At 37.7% G+C, this 14,515-nt stretch overlaps 1 protein-coding gene across 1 annotated transcript in view; it reads right to left on the bottom strand.

Annotated features, from left to right (window-relative positions):
* srrm4 (serine/arginine repetitive matrix 4) overlaps positions 1-14,187 on the bottom strand; it is an 87,926-nt gene extending 73,739 nt beyond the window's left edge. The window contains exon 1 of the mRNA XM_047381254.1: positions 13,002-14,187. Coding sequence (XP_047237210.1) covers positions 13,002-13,213 — 212 coding nt within the window. The 5' untranslated portion in view covers positions 13,214-14,187. The remainder of the gene's footprint in view (positions 1-13,001) is intronic.
* Positions 14,188-14,515: the final 328 nt, after the last annotated feature.

Here is a 14,515-nt window from a genome sequence, read left to right as displayed (position 1 = left end):
GAAATGAGGATGGCCAAGAAGGAAAATGAAAAATGGAGGAGGAGGCTGAGACGTGAGAGTCACTCAGCCTTGAAATGATTTAATTTAAGTGATGAGGAGTTGACTTTGATAAGATTCCATCTTAATAATGAATAATATGACAGCTCCAGGGGTCCAGTGAAAAAATAATAAGCAAACTTGGCAAAAAAAAAAAAGAAGAAAACAGAAGGAAAAGACAAACATGGATGACAGTCCCTGCAAAAGGAAAGCACCTAAAGTTGATGCTGCATGGGTCAAATATACCTTTTTCCATCCAAGAAATGTGCATGTATACCTAATATTGCCTTTTCATCATATTTGAGTGAAAAAGATTTTACCCGTCTTTTATTATGACTGTAACTAAAGCACCACTGATGTTATAAATTATAAATATATATTTTTTGTTCTAGCTGTTGACATAAGGTAATTAAACTTGGTTAGAAATAATGAATAATGAAGTTTGTTCTTGTCCACCATAGGTTAAAAAGTTGAGCCTATAATTATTAATTAAATCAACGGACGAGAAAGAAAACAGGAATTATGAAGTCATACACAAAGTGAATGTTTATTATCCAGGCTGTTCTTTTATTTAGACATAATAAAACCACTTTTATTATGTCCAGTAAGTAACGCTGGACGTATGTGCAATATTTTACTATTAGCATTTTGGGTGGAAAATTTAAGAGTTTAAACTCAAGTAAGCAGCAAAGCAAGGACAATTAAAATATTTTTAACACAAAAATGGCTAATAGGAACTGTATAAAATGTCCCAGCTTTACCATCACAGGGAACTGGCTTCCAGACTTTTTCTGTATAAAATGTCACATTTTTTGTCAAAGACATTTGGAGTCATGAATGGAGAAACTGAGCAGCACGAATCAACTTGATAATCACATCATTTAAAAAAACCAATCAACACATCAACTAGTCAAAATATTACAATAGCCTAAACTCAGTGGAACAGCAAGTGGTCTCATCACATTGCTTTAACACATTAAAAAGGACTCTGTAATATTCATGATTCACATTGTGAGAGCGGTGAGTAGAGAGAAGCAGACAGAGTCCCAAACTATATTAAACTATATTATACTAAAAGATACAAAATCCTTCTTTCTTGGCCAGGAAGAAAAAAATTATTGCTCTCTTTTAGATTTGTGTGTATTTCCAGTTAGAGAACAAATCTTTCAAACATTTTCAATTTACATTTGTTGTTGTTTCTCCTGCCATCTCAGCGCTGCAGAGGAAAATGACAAGCAGTTAAACTGAAAGCCATCATATGCCTTGAATTTATCTTGAAAAACTCTGCTTTGTGAACATCAACTAAGTCTAAATCAGTGAGCCTCCCTCCTTTAGACCCACTATAAATAAAAGCATCAAGAATTATTCATATCTGACTGTCTGTGAGCTTTAATTCTTCACATTTTGTCAACAGGTATATGCTCTTCCCATTCATCTATAATATGTTCAAATCCACTCAACAGAGGATTTATGTTTTTGGACATGAATCTGATATTCAGTAAATGCAATCATTGTGGCTACACAGCATCCTCTTTTTTTCTAGACTTTGTCCTTTTTGCTTTCTCTCACTTATACCATTATTGCAACCATCTATCTATCTATACCCACTTCTTCTGTACAGGGTTGCGGGGGGAGCTGGTGCCTATCTCCAGTGGTCTACAGGCAAGAGCTGAGGTACACACCCAACGGGTTGCCAAGCCAACGCAGAGACACACAGGACAAACAACCATGCACACACCCATTCATACCTAAGGGCAACTGAGAGAGACCAATTAACCTAACAGCCATGTTTTTGGACTGTGGGAGGAAGCCAGAGTACCCAGAAAGAACCCAGGTATGCACAGGGAGAAAATGCAAACTCCATGCAGAAAGACCCCAGTTGGGAGTTGAACCCAGGACCTTCTTACTGCAAGGCAACAGTGCTACCAGCTGCCCCACTGTGCAGCCCCATCACTGCAACCATTTTGTACTAAAGAAAGACATGAATCTGGATAGAATTAATTATTTTACCTATACTCATACCTGCACTAAAGCCGGATACAGTTGGATGAAACTGTGGTATCCCTGGCATACACTACATTAAAGTTAAATGACTATTTTTGTACATAAGAAGGTCCAGAGAAATAAAACTATAATCTGCACCAATTTTGTTTATTCTGTAGAATAAGTTTAAAGCTCACTGCAGCCCATAGGTAAAATGCAAACTTCAAATATATCGATTTAAATTCCTTTAGTGGTTTTAAACCTTTTAGGTTTAAATGCAGTTAAAGTATAGAGATTCACTTTATTCTGAGACAAGATTTGTCTGGTCTTTTCACAAAACAATCACAACATATGTATATATATTTTTCATTAGATTTTTTTGTATAATTTTCAAGTTAAAATACATAAGTAAAATATAGTCAGGCAACTCAAACTCCCTCAAAGAAAAGTAGAAAAAAAAGAAACTGTGTATATATGTAAATAAATTAACAAAAGCGGGGGTGGGGGGACTATCAAGTAATCATCAAGAACTTTCTATAGCTTTATGAAATATTATTGTTCTTTACAAACTCAATAAATGATGACCATATCTCTATCTAAATCTTTCATAGCATACCATTCTGCTGTACCCTATTTTTTCTAACTGTAGCAGGGACATCTCTTTAATCCAACCCTCAAAAGCAGGGGGTTTGTTAGACTTCCAATGAAGAAGAATGAGTCTGCGAGCCATTAATGAAGCGAATGGTATTGCTTTGTTTTGTGATCTACTAACCCTTACTTCTGATGGGAATATCCCAAAGATGCCTATATGGGGAGAGGGTGTTAATGTTCTCTCACACATGTGTAAAATGACCTTGAAAAAGTTTTCCCAAAAACTTTTTAATAATTGACAATTCAAAACATATGGCCTAGGGTAACTCGATCTGCATGACATCTCGAACACGCTGGGTACACGCTGGGATACGTTCTGGAGAGTTTATCATTAGAGTAATGCATACAATTTAAATTTTGAATAGTATTAAACATTGTCTAATGCAAATAGAGGACAAATGAATACTTTCTAGACAGTGTTGATGGTGCTCCCTGATAATCCCATCCCCAGATCCTGTTCCCATGCTATTCTTGTCTTCTCCCATTGCAAAGGATTAATATTCTGAATCATAACATGTGTTTTTGAAATATTTATTTTCGCATAGTGATTCAGAGCAAGTATCTCATCCATGACAAAAAAAAAGGGGGGTTTTGGAATATCATAGCATTTCTGCAACTCCTCAGAGGACATAAGTGTACCTTTATCAAATAAATCTTTAAGAAAAATCGCAACTTTTTTGTGCCAGAATTGAAATGCTGCATTATTTTTGGATGGCTGGAAAAGATGATTGTTCATCAAAGGTGAAAACATACTTAACTGTTTAAGATGAAAGTGCCTCCTAAATTGGTACCAAATTTTCATAGAATGTCGTACGATAAGATTAAGAATCGGGAGCGCTGGGCTGCAGGTATTGATGAACTCAATAATGAGATATGGGAGGTTGCTGAATCACTGTCTACCTCCATACTAGCCCATAAAGGGGCCTGATTTGTCTTCCAGAAGGATATCTAAAACACGAGTTTACTGATGATTGCGGCCCAGTAGATATAAATAAAACTAGGCGGGTCTTGACTTCCCATAACCTTTTTTTCATTTGTGGTACAGATTTATTCCATATGAATGAGGAAATTAATTGATCTATTTCTCCAAACACAGATTTAGGTAAGAAGTAAGGAATCATTTGAAATCAAACCTATATTATTTGATATAGGTTTGAGTTAGGTGAAATAGAATATTGATTGTCGAGTTTTTGGATCTGGTCTGATAAATCAGTAAGAAGATGGCTACGTTTTCTTTTTTCATAAGCTGCATATGAAATTATTTGCCCTCTAAGATATGCTTTCAAAGATTCCCACAAAGTAATGTGTGACATGCCTGGCGTAGTATTAATTTTCATGAAAAATCAATTTCAGCTGCTATGAATTTTTTGAGAGAAGTATTGGATAATAACAATGGGTCCAGTCGCCATGGACGACAAAATGCTACATTGCTTGGGAAACCCACATCTAACTGAACAAGCCAGTGGTCCGAGCTCGCAATACTATGATGCTGAGATTTGGAAGTAGAGGGGAAAATTCTGCTATAAAATTAAAAAAAAGTATATCCTCGAGTATGAATGGTGGATAGGAGAGAAGTAAGAATATTGTCTTGCAATGGGATTGGCATTTCTTCAGGGGACTAATAATTTATAGGAATCAATAAGAGACAAAACTGAGGATGCAGATTTTGACATGTTGCAGGTTGCTTTAGGGTTTTACAAACTGCAAAATTACTGTAACTTAAACCTGCTAGGAGAATGAATTATTATGGGCTTAGCTGCTGATCTCAATACACAAACATGGATTCTAACAGTAAGTCCCTGTTCCTTGGAAATCATGTTGGAATCATCCTCGTTAGAACACTGGGATTTTGTCGTGAAAAATGGAAACCATGGTAAATCATTTCAAAACCTTTTTTTTACCTTTAATGTGACATAAATCCTGTACAATCCAACTGAAAAAAAATATATATATATGTATATATTTGTTACTCATTTGGTCTTCTTTGGTTAGGAATCTATCAGCATCCTAAATCTGGACTAGGCCCTATTTGCCCAATCTGCCGTCCAAAGGTCTTTCCATATTATCAGCCGGTGAGGACATCTCTTGTCCGTAGTCTACTTCGAGTGACCCTTGAAAATCTATTTTTAACTTTTGTAGGCCAATCCAAGCCTTTCATTTTGTTTTTTGTAGACTGAACGCTGGGACTGAATCAAAAGGTAGTTCAACAAAGTAACTTTAACAGTATACACACTTAATGCAGCCAGGTTACTGTACCTACTTTTATTTTGTTACAATCCTCCCCTTCACAGACCTGTTTGTTTTCCAGTTGAATAATACAGGATGTACATGCAGCATCAGTTTTACCAATGTTATGACTGACTGATACAAACTACATCACCCAGAGGGCACTGGTATAAGATATATGTATAAGATCAAATCAGCATCAGCAATAGAAGACCAGAAACAGTGTTCTGATTGGGTCACATTTCGGGGACTCTGTAAAACATTACGGATGAATAACAATGATTAGTTATAAGTATATTATATTTTATATTATTATACAATAAAATGGTCACTGAACAATTAGAATATCATCAGCAAGAAAATACACACAGTCTATGTAAAATATCCCAAACTAAAATGTACTATTCAGGATTTTAGACTCCACACATGCCACCAGCCGCAGGTGTCAATCAGAAGTCCTCACATGCTGAGGTGGGCCATACTAGGAGAATTTCACACCAACTTTGAGCCGATGCTTAAAGGTAAGGGTTTTATCTCAGGTCCCTGCTTTGACTTGAAGGAGCTTTCACTATAAGCTCAGACTCCCTCTTATACTATGTATCATTCTACATATGCAACAATATAAAATATTCATATAAATGTTGATGTTTTTTACCAAGGATCTGCATATCTAAATAGTTATGTATATGTATCAATCAAGCAAGGAATCATTACTTATAGAGTACTTTTCATATAGCCAAGTATAACACAAAGTGCTTTAGAGAGGTTAAAAAAAGAAAGACATTTAACTACTAGATTTAGGGCATTCGCAATCTCTATTTCTAAGACCCAAGTAAATAGGATTGCCCTACATCAATTTAAGAACTGTGCTGATGAAAACAAAAAAGAGGGATTGGCTAAATGCAAATCATAGGGATTTTTAAGCTCTCAATTCGAACGGACTCACTATAGTCACAAGCATTGGCCTTGTCGTGCTTAAACATTTAACAAATGTCTCTCAAAGTTAGCACTACAGCAGCATAACGCCTGCCAGAATCAATTGGTGTGTCACTAGAGCCAAACTCATTTCTCCCAGGCAGCAACTTTCAGAAGCTGAGATTAGATTGAAATTTAGAAATGTCAACATGAGCTCCACCAGCCAGAATGATAACTTTTTCAAGTAATCGTTGAGATGTTGGTGTTCATCAATACCTAATTCAAACTCCCCTCCAGTGATATATTACAGTCCCTCTGAGCCAGTGAAGGTCTTTGTCATTCTGCGTTTGATGTGCTACAGCTCTGTCTGTCAGTTCCACGGCTTGTTAATGATGATGTGAAAAAATTCTTCTCATACAGGGCTCTCAAAAATAAAGTTAAATGACTGTATAGCATGGTTTTGTTTTACCTCTTGTATTAAGATTAAAGTGGTCAGAGTTACGTTAGAGACAAATGTGCTAGGTGGCAGTATCGCTAACTGCTAACTTTGGATTTGTTCCAACTGATTTTCCTCTGCATATAGTTGTCATCACGGTCCACATGACAACAACACTTATAAAAGGATTATTATTGTGTTTAAAGCACAAATAATTCATTTTTCTGTTTTCTGATATCATTTGACATCTGTCAGTATCATTTAGTAATGTAGTATTTTGGTAATGCAAACATTACTTTTATTTGTCCTTAAACAGATGTTCTCCTGTTAGATGTTATTTTTCCTAAAATTGCCCAAAAAGAATACCAGTCACTTTATTGCAGATCTGTCTTGCATTTCAATGGTATATGAAGATACATACCTTTTCATGCTATGCAGACACTTTCTGGGCTGATGAAAATTTATTTTTGAACACTTAGAGTTGTTGTTATGTTAGTGGAGTGGGACCTATTGGATCACCCTGGACAATTTGCCAATCGATCACAGAACAACACAGCAACACACAGGAAAAAGAATCGTGTATGCAAACAATCATACCAGTAGGGCCATTTAGAGACACCAGTTAAGTTACCGTGCATGTTTAGAACTGTGGTAAGAACACCAAGTACCCCGAGAAATAAAAGCATGGATGGAGAGAGCATGCAAACACCCACCATGCAGCTCTATGTATTTAGACTTTTTAATATGAAATGTTTTTCATGAATTCTGGAAAACTTCAGAAGTATTTCTGGACTTTTGTTGGCCCCACTACACAAGTACCAGTGTAAAAACAACTTGCTGTCAAAAGACCAGAAATCAGGAGGGTTTGCAACATCCAGTGTGGTATTACATAAAGATAGAATAAGTCACAATAAAAAAACAGAAATTGGGAGGTCTTCAACCAATCTTATCCACATTGCGTTGAATGTTATGGTCTTTAGGTTCCTCTCTTGTGATGCTATTTGTTTTACCAACAGTCTAACAATTAATACTTATAAAACTACTGGAAATACTTGAAATGTTCATTTCCAGTCAGTCTGAAATATAAAATTGTAAAAACAAAAGACAAATTGTCTATAATAGTTTTTTTTGTGGTACTTTTTATAAAGTAAATGTGCAACATTACAGCATTTTCCAAAGTCAGTCACTCTATGAGAGCAAGCAGTATTGTCACTACTGCTCAAACTAGAAAGTTATTGATTGGTATATTTAATTTCTGTTCCTACATTTGTTGCCTGTGGTGAATAGGCTTCCAGTTTGAAACATCAGATTGTTAATACTTTTTTTGTGCTAAAAATCAAAAATGTTCCCAATTTTCACATCATAGATCCACCTTACCTTTGCTTTATTCCCTCTTTTACAGAATGAAAAAAGCTGTAAAATAGACATGAGCACTGCATGAAGTGTTAAGCGAGCAACAGTGGTGTGATTCTACTGGACTGGGAATTCAGTATAAAATATTAATTCACTTTTTTGATGAGCCCTGCTTTGGGAGTTGGCATCATCTCCTGCTCTTTAGTGGTGCTTCAGCAGTCAATCATTGTCTATATTATCAAGAGTAATATGACACAGACACAGGAAGAGCCAGTTATCGTGCATAGAAATGAAACTAAGAGAAATACATAGAGGGAGACATGTTGGGTAGAAGTACTTCTCAATGAAGGAAGGAGAGGAAGAAGCAGAGAGGAGAGTAACGGTAGACGGACCCCTCATCCACCACTAAATCATGTTTGTCATTCTCACAGGGAGATTTAGAAAGGCACACATGCCTCATCTCTGGAGCTCTGACTGCTTCTGCTTAATGTTTTCAGTCTTGATATCTTCTATTCATTTATCCCCATTCTCATCACAGTTTGCCAGCATTTGCTGGTATGTGTGTTTCAGCGTTCGTGCTGCAATATGTGCTGCGGACAATGCATGCTTGCTTAGAAAAGATCAAGCATCAACAAATTAACCTGTTAGCAGATATGGGAAGCTCAGGTTTGTGACAGAAAGATACATTGTGCGCAAACCTTCATGGGCAACATCATTTGTAAAGAGAAAACAGTTTTCTCTATTTAAGGGGCAAATTAATGACCATTTTAAATGCCAGAGGCTGGCCAGTTAATCCAATGGACAAGTTAATCACATTCATATGTATTAGCTGTTAGGTAATAGTTTTGTAGGTTTTTTTTGTCAGAATTTCATAGAAGCTGTAATGGATCAAAACTATGTTAACAAATAATCACCCCTTTCAGCCAAAGATGTCACTGTGCTACTTTTACAATTGTAAATTGAATCGGCTCTTATGTTTAGCCTTAAATCTAAAATTTTAAAGTTTCATTTATAATCTCCATCTATGGTCACCGGCAAATCTCATCTCATATGTACAGAGTTAAACAGATAGGTCCACAGAGTAAAACAATGCAGTTTTATAATAAATGAAAAACCATCTATGTGATCTCTACGTTGCGAGTAAACAAAAAAAGCAGGACAAAAGTATTAGGTTCTGAAAGTATGCAGCCAATAGTACCAACAAATGTAATCGCTCTAAATCAGAGACAAACAGATCAAATCAAGAGAGGTCATTAAAACAGTTTACCAGTTAGAATTTCTTTATTTTCTGTCATCGTCCTACAAATATTGCAGACATAACAAATGTCCCCATATCTGTAAAGAATATATAATTTGCAACACGTTGACTAATGTTATTTGGCTACACACATTAAAGGAGAGATAAATTTACACTGAGATTTGCTTTCTTTGCAGTTCATCAGTAATAATCCAAGCAAAAATATAAACAATAAAAACAACTGAATGCAAGACGTATCATGTAATACTGACAAAAACCCAGTAACACAGAAAACTCCAGAAGAACAAAAATAAATGAATAACAACAGTCTGACAAAGACAAGAGTTATAAATACAGAGGGAGAAGAGACTGAGGGGATGCAGGTGTGACAGGAAAAACAGGAAGAGAAACAGAAGAATCATACTTTCAAAACAAAACAGGAAAAAGTTTCACAAGAAAAAAAATAAAACCTAAACCGAGACAGAAAAGACTTAAAGTATAGGACAAAACACTAAATTAACACAATGTCCATTGCTTATGACCCATCCTAAAATTTATTTGTTGCTCTTTAAACTTTCTTGTGTTGATAAAAAATACTTTGCTGCTCCTGGTGAAGAAAGTTTTAAGTGTAAAAGAAACACCCATTGCAATTAATATTGAGGTCTAGGGTTAGATAAATGTGTGATTATGAAGAAAACTGTCATAACATTTTTGAAGTAAATTTTCTTTTGAGAAGACCTGATCTTTGAAATGACTGCATTAACTTCTCATGGTTAAAGACAAAACTTATTTTTTTATCTGATAAACTTCACCACACCCAATCATGATTTTTAAAAGTGAACCCTTCACTGCATATCTCACCACTTGATTAATTGTTTCTGCAGTATTCAGAACTTGTAATCAATGGTGAGGCTGCAGCTGGATTGCTTTGCACTCCACTCAAGTGTTCCTGCTATTCCGTCCGGCCTGCTGTATCATCCCTCTGGTGCTGTCATTCGACAAGCCCCTCCAACCACTTCTCCCCCTCTTCCTCATTAAAGTAGCATCTGCTGAGGTAAGAGGCCTGAATCCACCCCCACAACTATGCTCACAGACAACCCCCAGCCTCCCCGCCCCGTTTCCTTGTGCAGACACTCATGCCTGCCATCTGCCACAGAGTTTGACAAAACCCCACCACCACAGCAACCTCCCGCTCTTACTATACATACACTCTGAAAACCCTCATTTAAAGCACACTCTACTGCAGGAAAACATCTACAACGCAGATGTGCATGATTGCACACAAATGCACACGCTGACATTTGCACTCAGGCTTCAGTTTTGTAGTGCAATCTGAACAAGAAGTCCCCATGAAGGAGAGCAAGCTGAACCTGCTGCACAAATTCAGCACTCTTCAGCTTCTCTGTGGGAGTCAAAAGTAGGAGGTGGGGGGGTACATTGGGGACGACAGCAAACTCTAATTAGTCCACTGTGGCCACTGGGTCCCTCCAGCAAAGGGAGACAGAGAAAAGGAGCAGAGCAGAAAGGAGAGACGAGGACAGCGCGGAGAGAAAAGGACTCATACTGATTGAACATGAAGCATCTCCCTGTGGCTTCTTTCTCTGTCTCCTTCTCTTTGCTTTTCCTCTCTGCTTGTTGTACATAATGCCCTCTCGATTTCAGTGCATTTGCTCGTCACCCCTCAGTTATCCACAGTGAATAATAATGTTTCCTCTTGGAGAGAATGAGGCAGTGGAGCAAGCCTAAGGCCATGCATTCTGATTGTCTAAGCATTCCCCGGTCATTCTCTTTGTCTGGGCAGAAATCAACAGTGCAGCAGGGAAGGGAGGCAGGATGCTCGAGCCTACCCCTGCCTTGATACTCTCTGCGTGTTGTTTTTATTTTTTACTCATTATTTACAATCTGCATCACCCAGAGGTTTCTCTGTCTCTCCTTCAGCGGGCACACAGAGACAAATATTGGACCACAGGGACACTCCTCTTGTGTTTTCACGAGCTGTCCAGGCACGTTAGCAACATTTTATATGCTCTCTGGGGATGTTTGCTCTTGCCTGCCACGCTGCCATCATTGTCACTGTCACCCAGACAGAAACAGCAGTGGGGCGAAGCAAATGGAAGAGATTTTTTTCAAGAGAGGCTGAAGTTGAAGAGACACTATGGCCCATCTCCAGGACCTCAGGCTATTATAAAAAGGCTGCTCAGTTAATGGTGGCAAGCCACATCACTTTGATTTCTTTATTTTTCTTTGTGGGCCCATGTACTTCATATTTGTTTTTTGCAAATTTCCTAAAATACACTTAAATCTGTGCCAAGCTGGAGTTAATGATCTGCATCTATTTGAATTTGATTAGAAGGCTGACACTTAAAAGAATATTCAGTCATATTCTAAGAATAAAAAAGTCCTTTTACTCCAATCCAAAAAGCTAATAAAATCTTTTCTAACCAAGCCATGTGCACCGCTATGCTCCTGCAGTAACAGAAGCTATTAAAAGGCCATTATTTGGTTCACTGTGCCTTTCCACTGCCTGTGCCGATGTCAAGTGAAATGGGCCATTCTAATCCTCATTAACATAGCTAATTTCACATAAGGGAAAGTTTATAGAGGGTGTCAAAATCATTTAAAGGTCAACCAGGCAGGCATTTACTGTTTCTGTATGTATATACACATAAATAAGACTGTTTAAATATTTTAACATTTCAAAATATAAGTAACTAAAATGTATTTTTATGCACTCGTGCATGTACAGACCACTCAAGCACAGAGCACCACAGGTGTCAAAAATTTCAAAAATTTCTGACAAACTAGGTAAAACTGTCAACGCAGCAGATGGCTGTTGATTATGCTGACATGAAAATGGGCCAGAAACAGTAGGATGGGAAGAAAAATGGTTTGAAATTTACATCCTCAAAAAGCTTGAGTTGTTTAAAAAAAGCTCTAGATTTTGAATTGATTAGCTTTTCTGTACGTGAAAGGATTAAAACTATATAGTGCTTTTCTTTTCATATTGACAATTAAAATCAAAATTACACTAGATCACTTTCACCCAACCACACACAGATTTATTCTCCAAAACCTAGATTGGAAGGCAACTTGGGGTTAGGCGTCTTGCCTTTGACACATCGACATGTGACAGGAAGAAGCTGGAATCAAACCCACATCTTTCTAGTTGCAAGTCGGCTACTCTTCTCATTGAGCTACAGTCCTATTTAAACAGAGCAAAACATTTAGGTCCATGCTTATTCAACATAGACAAAAAGGCATAATTTCTAAACAGCTAAGCAATTTTTTCAAGATATTTAATAGATTTGTAAACATAATGCGGTCGCAACAAATTAGGAAAGAATGTGAGGGCGATGTAATAAGTAAATTCGTGATGACAATATCAGTTGTGATAAATCCACATTCCAAATGCCTCTTTTTCTCGGCTGTTTACAGCTCTCTACATAAACTTTACTATCTTTGTCACAATTATCTGTGTCAGTGATGAGCTTGTTCTGCACAGACTCCATGCAACAGGCAATATTTATTACTGGCAGAATAGAGTAGGCAACAAATATTGTGTTCCAAATAATCTTTTGTAGTGTTATATTTTTGCACATTCACAATGCAATGATGATATATTTACAATTTATTGTACAGACCTAATACATGACCTATGCATTTAGTCCACATTTCAACAAGCGCATGTACCTGTTGAATTGAATTTTTAAAGAAAAAGTGTATTTTATTATGAAAAACAAGCTGAATAAAACATTACAGTAACCATTTAGTCTCTTAGTAATATTTCACATTTATTTTATTTTTGCTGATTTTGTACAATGTTCCATTATTTTTTCTCGTTTATCTATTTTCATTTTATTCCTTTTTCTTGCAAATTTGCACTGCCAATCCCATGAACCGCTAAAACTGTATTTCATCATTTCTGGAACGGTGACAATAATGTCTATGCCATTCTATTTTATTTCAGAAATTAAAAACCAATTTCTCTAAAGCTTCAGTTTGTGTATGTAATAAAAACATTTATATAATGTAAAATCTATATTTTTTTGCTTTTTGCTCAAAAACACGCATATATCCTTGAAGACTTAACGACTGTTTGGTAATTGAGTTTCTTTCTAAAATTGAAAAGCTTGACAATATTTGAGAACATTTCAGAGAACTTACCACGTCACCCTCCGACTGGCGGTGATGCTCGCCACAATAACACTCTCTGGTCTTGGGGTGGCCACAGCCTTGAAAGTCCCTTTCCAAAACTTCTCAAAGAGCTGCTTTTCTCCCAGCTGCAGGAAGCTGCTGGTGGTGGTGGTGCTTTCCTCTGATCCCAAGGATCGAGAAGGACCACTAAGGTCAAGCTTTAGTGAACATGATGGCTGCATTTCAGTTATGTTTTTAAAATCAGCAAATGTTATCTTTAGTCCCTCATGAGACAGACGCTCCACAAACTGCTGAAAACACGCACACACACACTCGCCAGTTGTTGCTCGGGAACTGTCCAAGTACTGAATCAAACCAAATAGAGTTCAACGGCTGTTTTGCCTTGTCCTCTCCTCTTCACTGCAGCGGGTCAACATGTCAGCGCGTCTGTCTGCTCTTCAGTTGAGCTGGAGCCCGGGGAGAAGGACAAAAGCTGACCCTTTCCAGCTGAAGACAGGGTATTGTTCTTGAGGACGGGACGGGGTGGGGGAGATTGTGTTTCTCTCTCTGCCTCTCCTCCTCAGTCACATCTGCTGCTCTGTTTGGGATGGGGTCTGGGTCGGGGAGCCCGGGTGCTCCTTTTTTTTAACCCGTTGGAAGCTTTGAACAGTATGAAAGCGTTCCTTTCCTACAGATGGAGGATCGTGGCTCAGTCAGAAGGAGACAGGAGTTTTCTTGTTAAAAAGCAGTGTTTTAATCACCCACATTAGCTGAGCAGGTTTGAAGCAAGCGTGTCGGAAGAAAGGTCTGGATGTGGGTTGAAGAGTGTGTGAGAGAGTGTGTGAATGAGAGCTGTGTGAGGAGCTCAACTGTGAAAAAGCTTGTTTTGTATCTGTGCTGGTGACGTCAAAACTGGGGGCTGGACTTTGGGAAGAGGAACATCTCTGAGTGTTTATGTGTGTGTATTATCCTTGTCTCTGTTAGTTTTTTAATTAGGTTTACCACTCATCCTGACATGTGCACGCATCATTGTCTCTTTCTTTAATTGTTCCAGCCTTTCCCCTTCTTTTTTCCATAATTATTCTGAACCTTATTCTTTTTTCCTTCCTCTTTAAAAAAGGACTGTAAAACAATGTGTGTTAAAAAATGCCTATGTCAGATCACATAAAACTATAAATACCACAAGAAAGCACAAAAAACAGTACTGTAGGATCTCAGCTTCTCTCCTCCTGGTTGGTTCTGGCAGCTCGTTATCAGAAGCTGCAGCTCATCTCCTGATGAGCTCACTGGGCTTCTTAAGGCAGCTGCTGGAACAGGTCTTTGCTGGAACATAACCTCAGTTATGAGGACTGCCTGTCTGCCTACCTGCCCGGCTACCTACCTACCTACCTACCTGCCTGTCTACCTGCCTGTCTACCTGTCGACCTGCCTGTCTATCTGTCGACCTGCCTATCTGCCTGCCTGCACCTGGTAATTACTCACCTAAGGACTGCACTGTAAATATACTCACCATCAGCACTCTCACCTTGGATTCCTGGATTCCG

The sequence above is a fragment of the Girardinichthys multiradiatus genome, chromosome 12 (assembly GCF_021462225.1).
Source record: "Girardinichthys multiradiatus isolate DD_20200921_A chromosome 12, DD_fGirMul_XY1, whole genome shotgun sequence".
Lineage (NCBI taxonomy): Eukaryota > Metazoa > Chordata > Actinopteri > Cyprinodontiformes > Goodeidae > Girardinichthys > Girardinichthys multiradiatus.
This window is presented reverse-complemented; position numbering and strand designations above follow the sequence as displayed.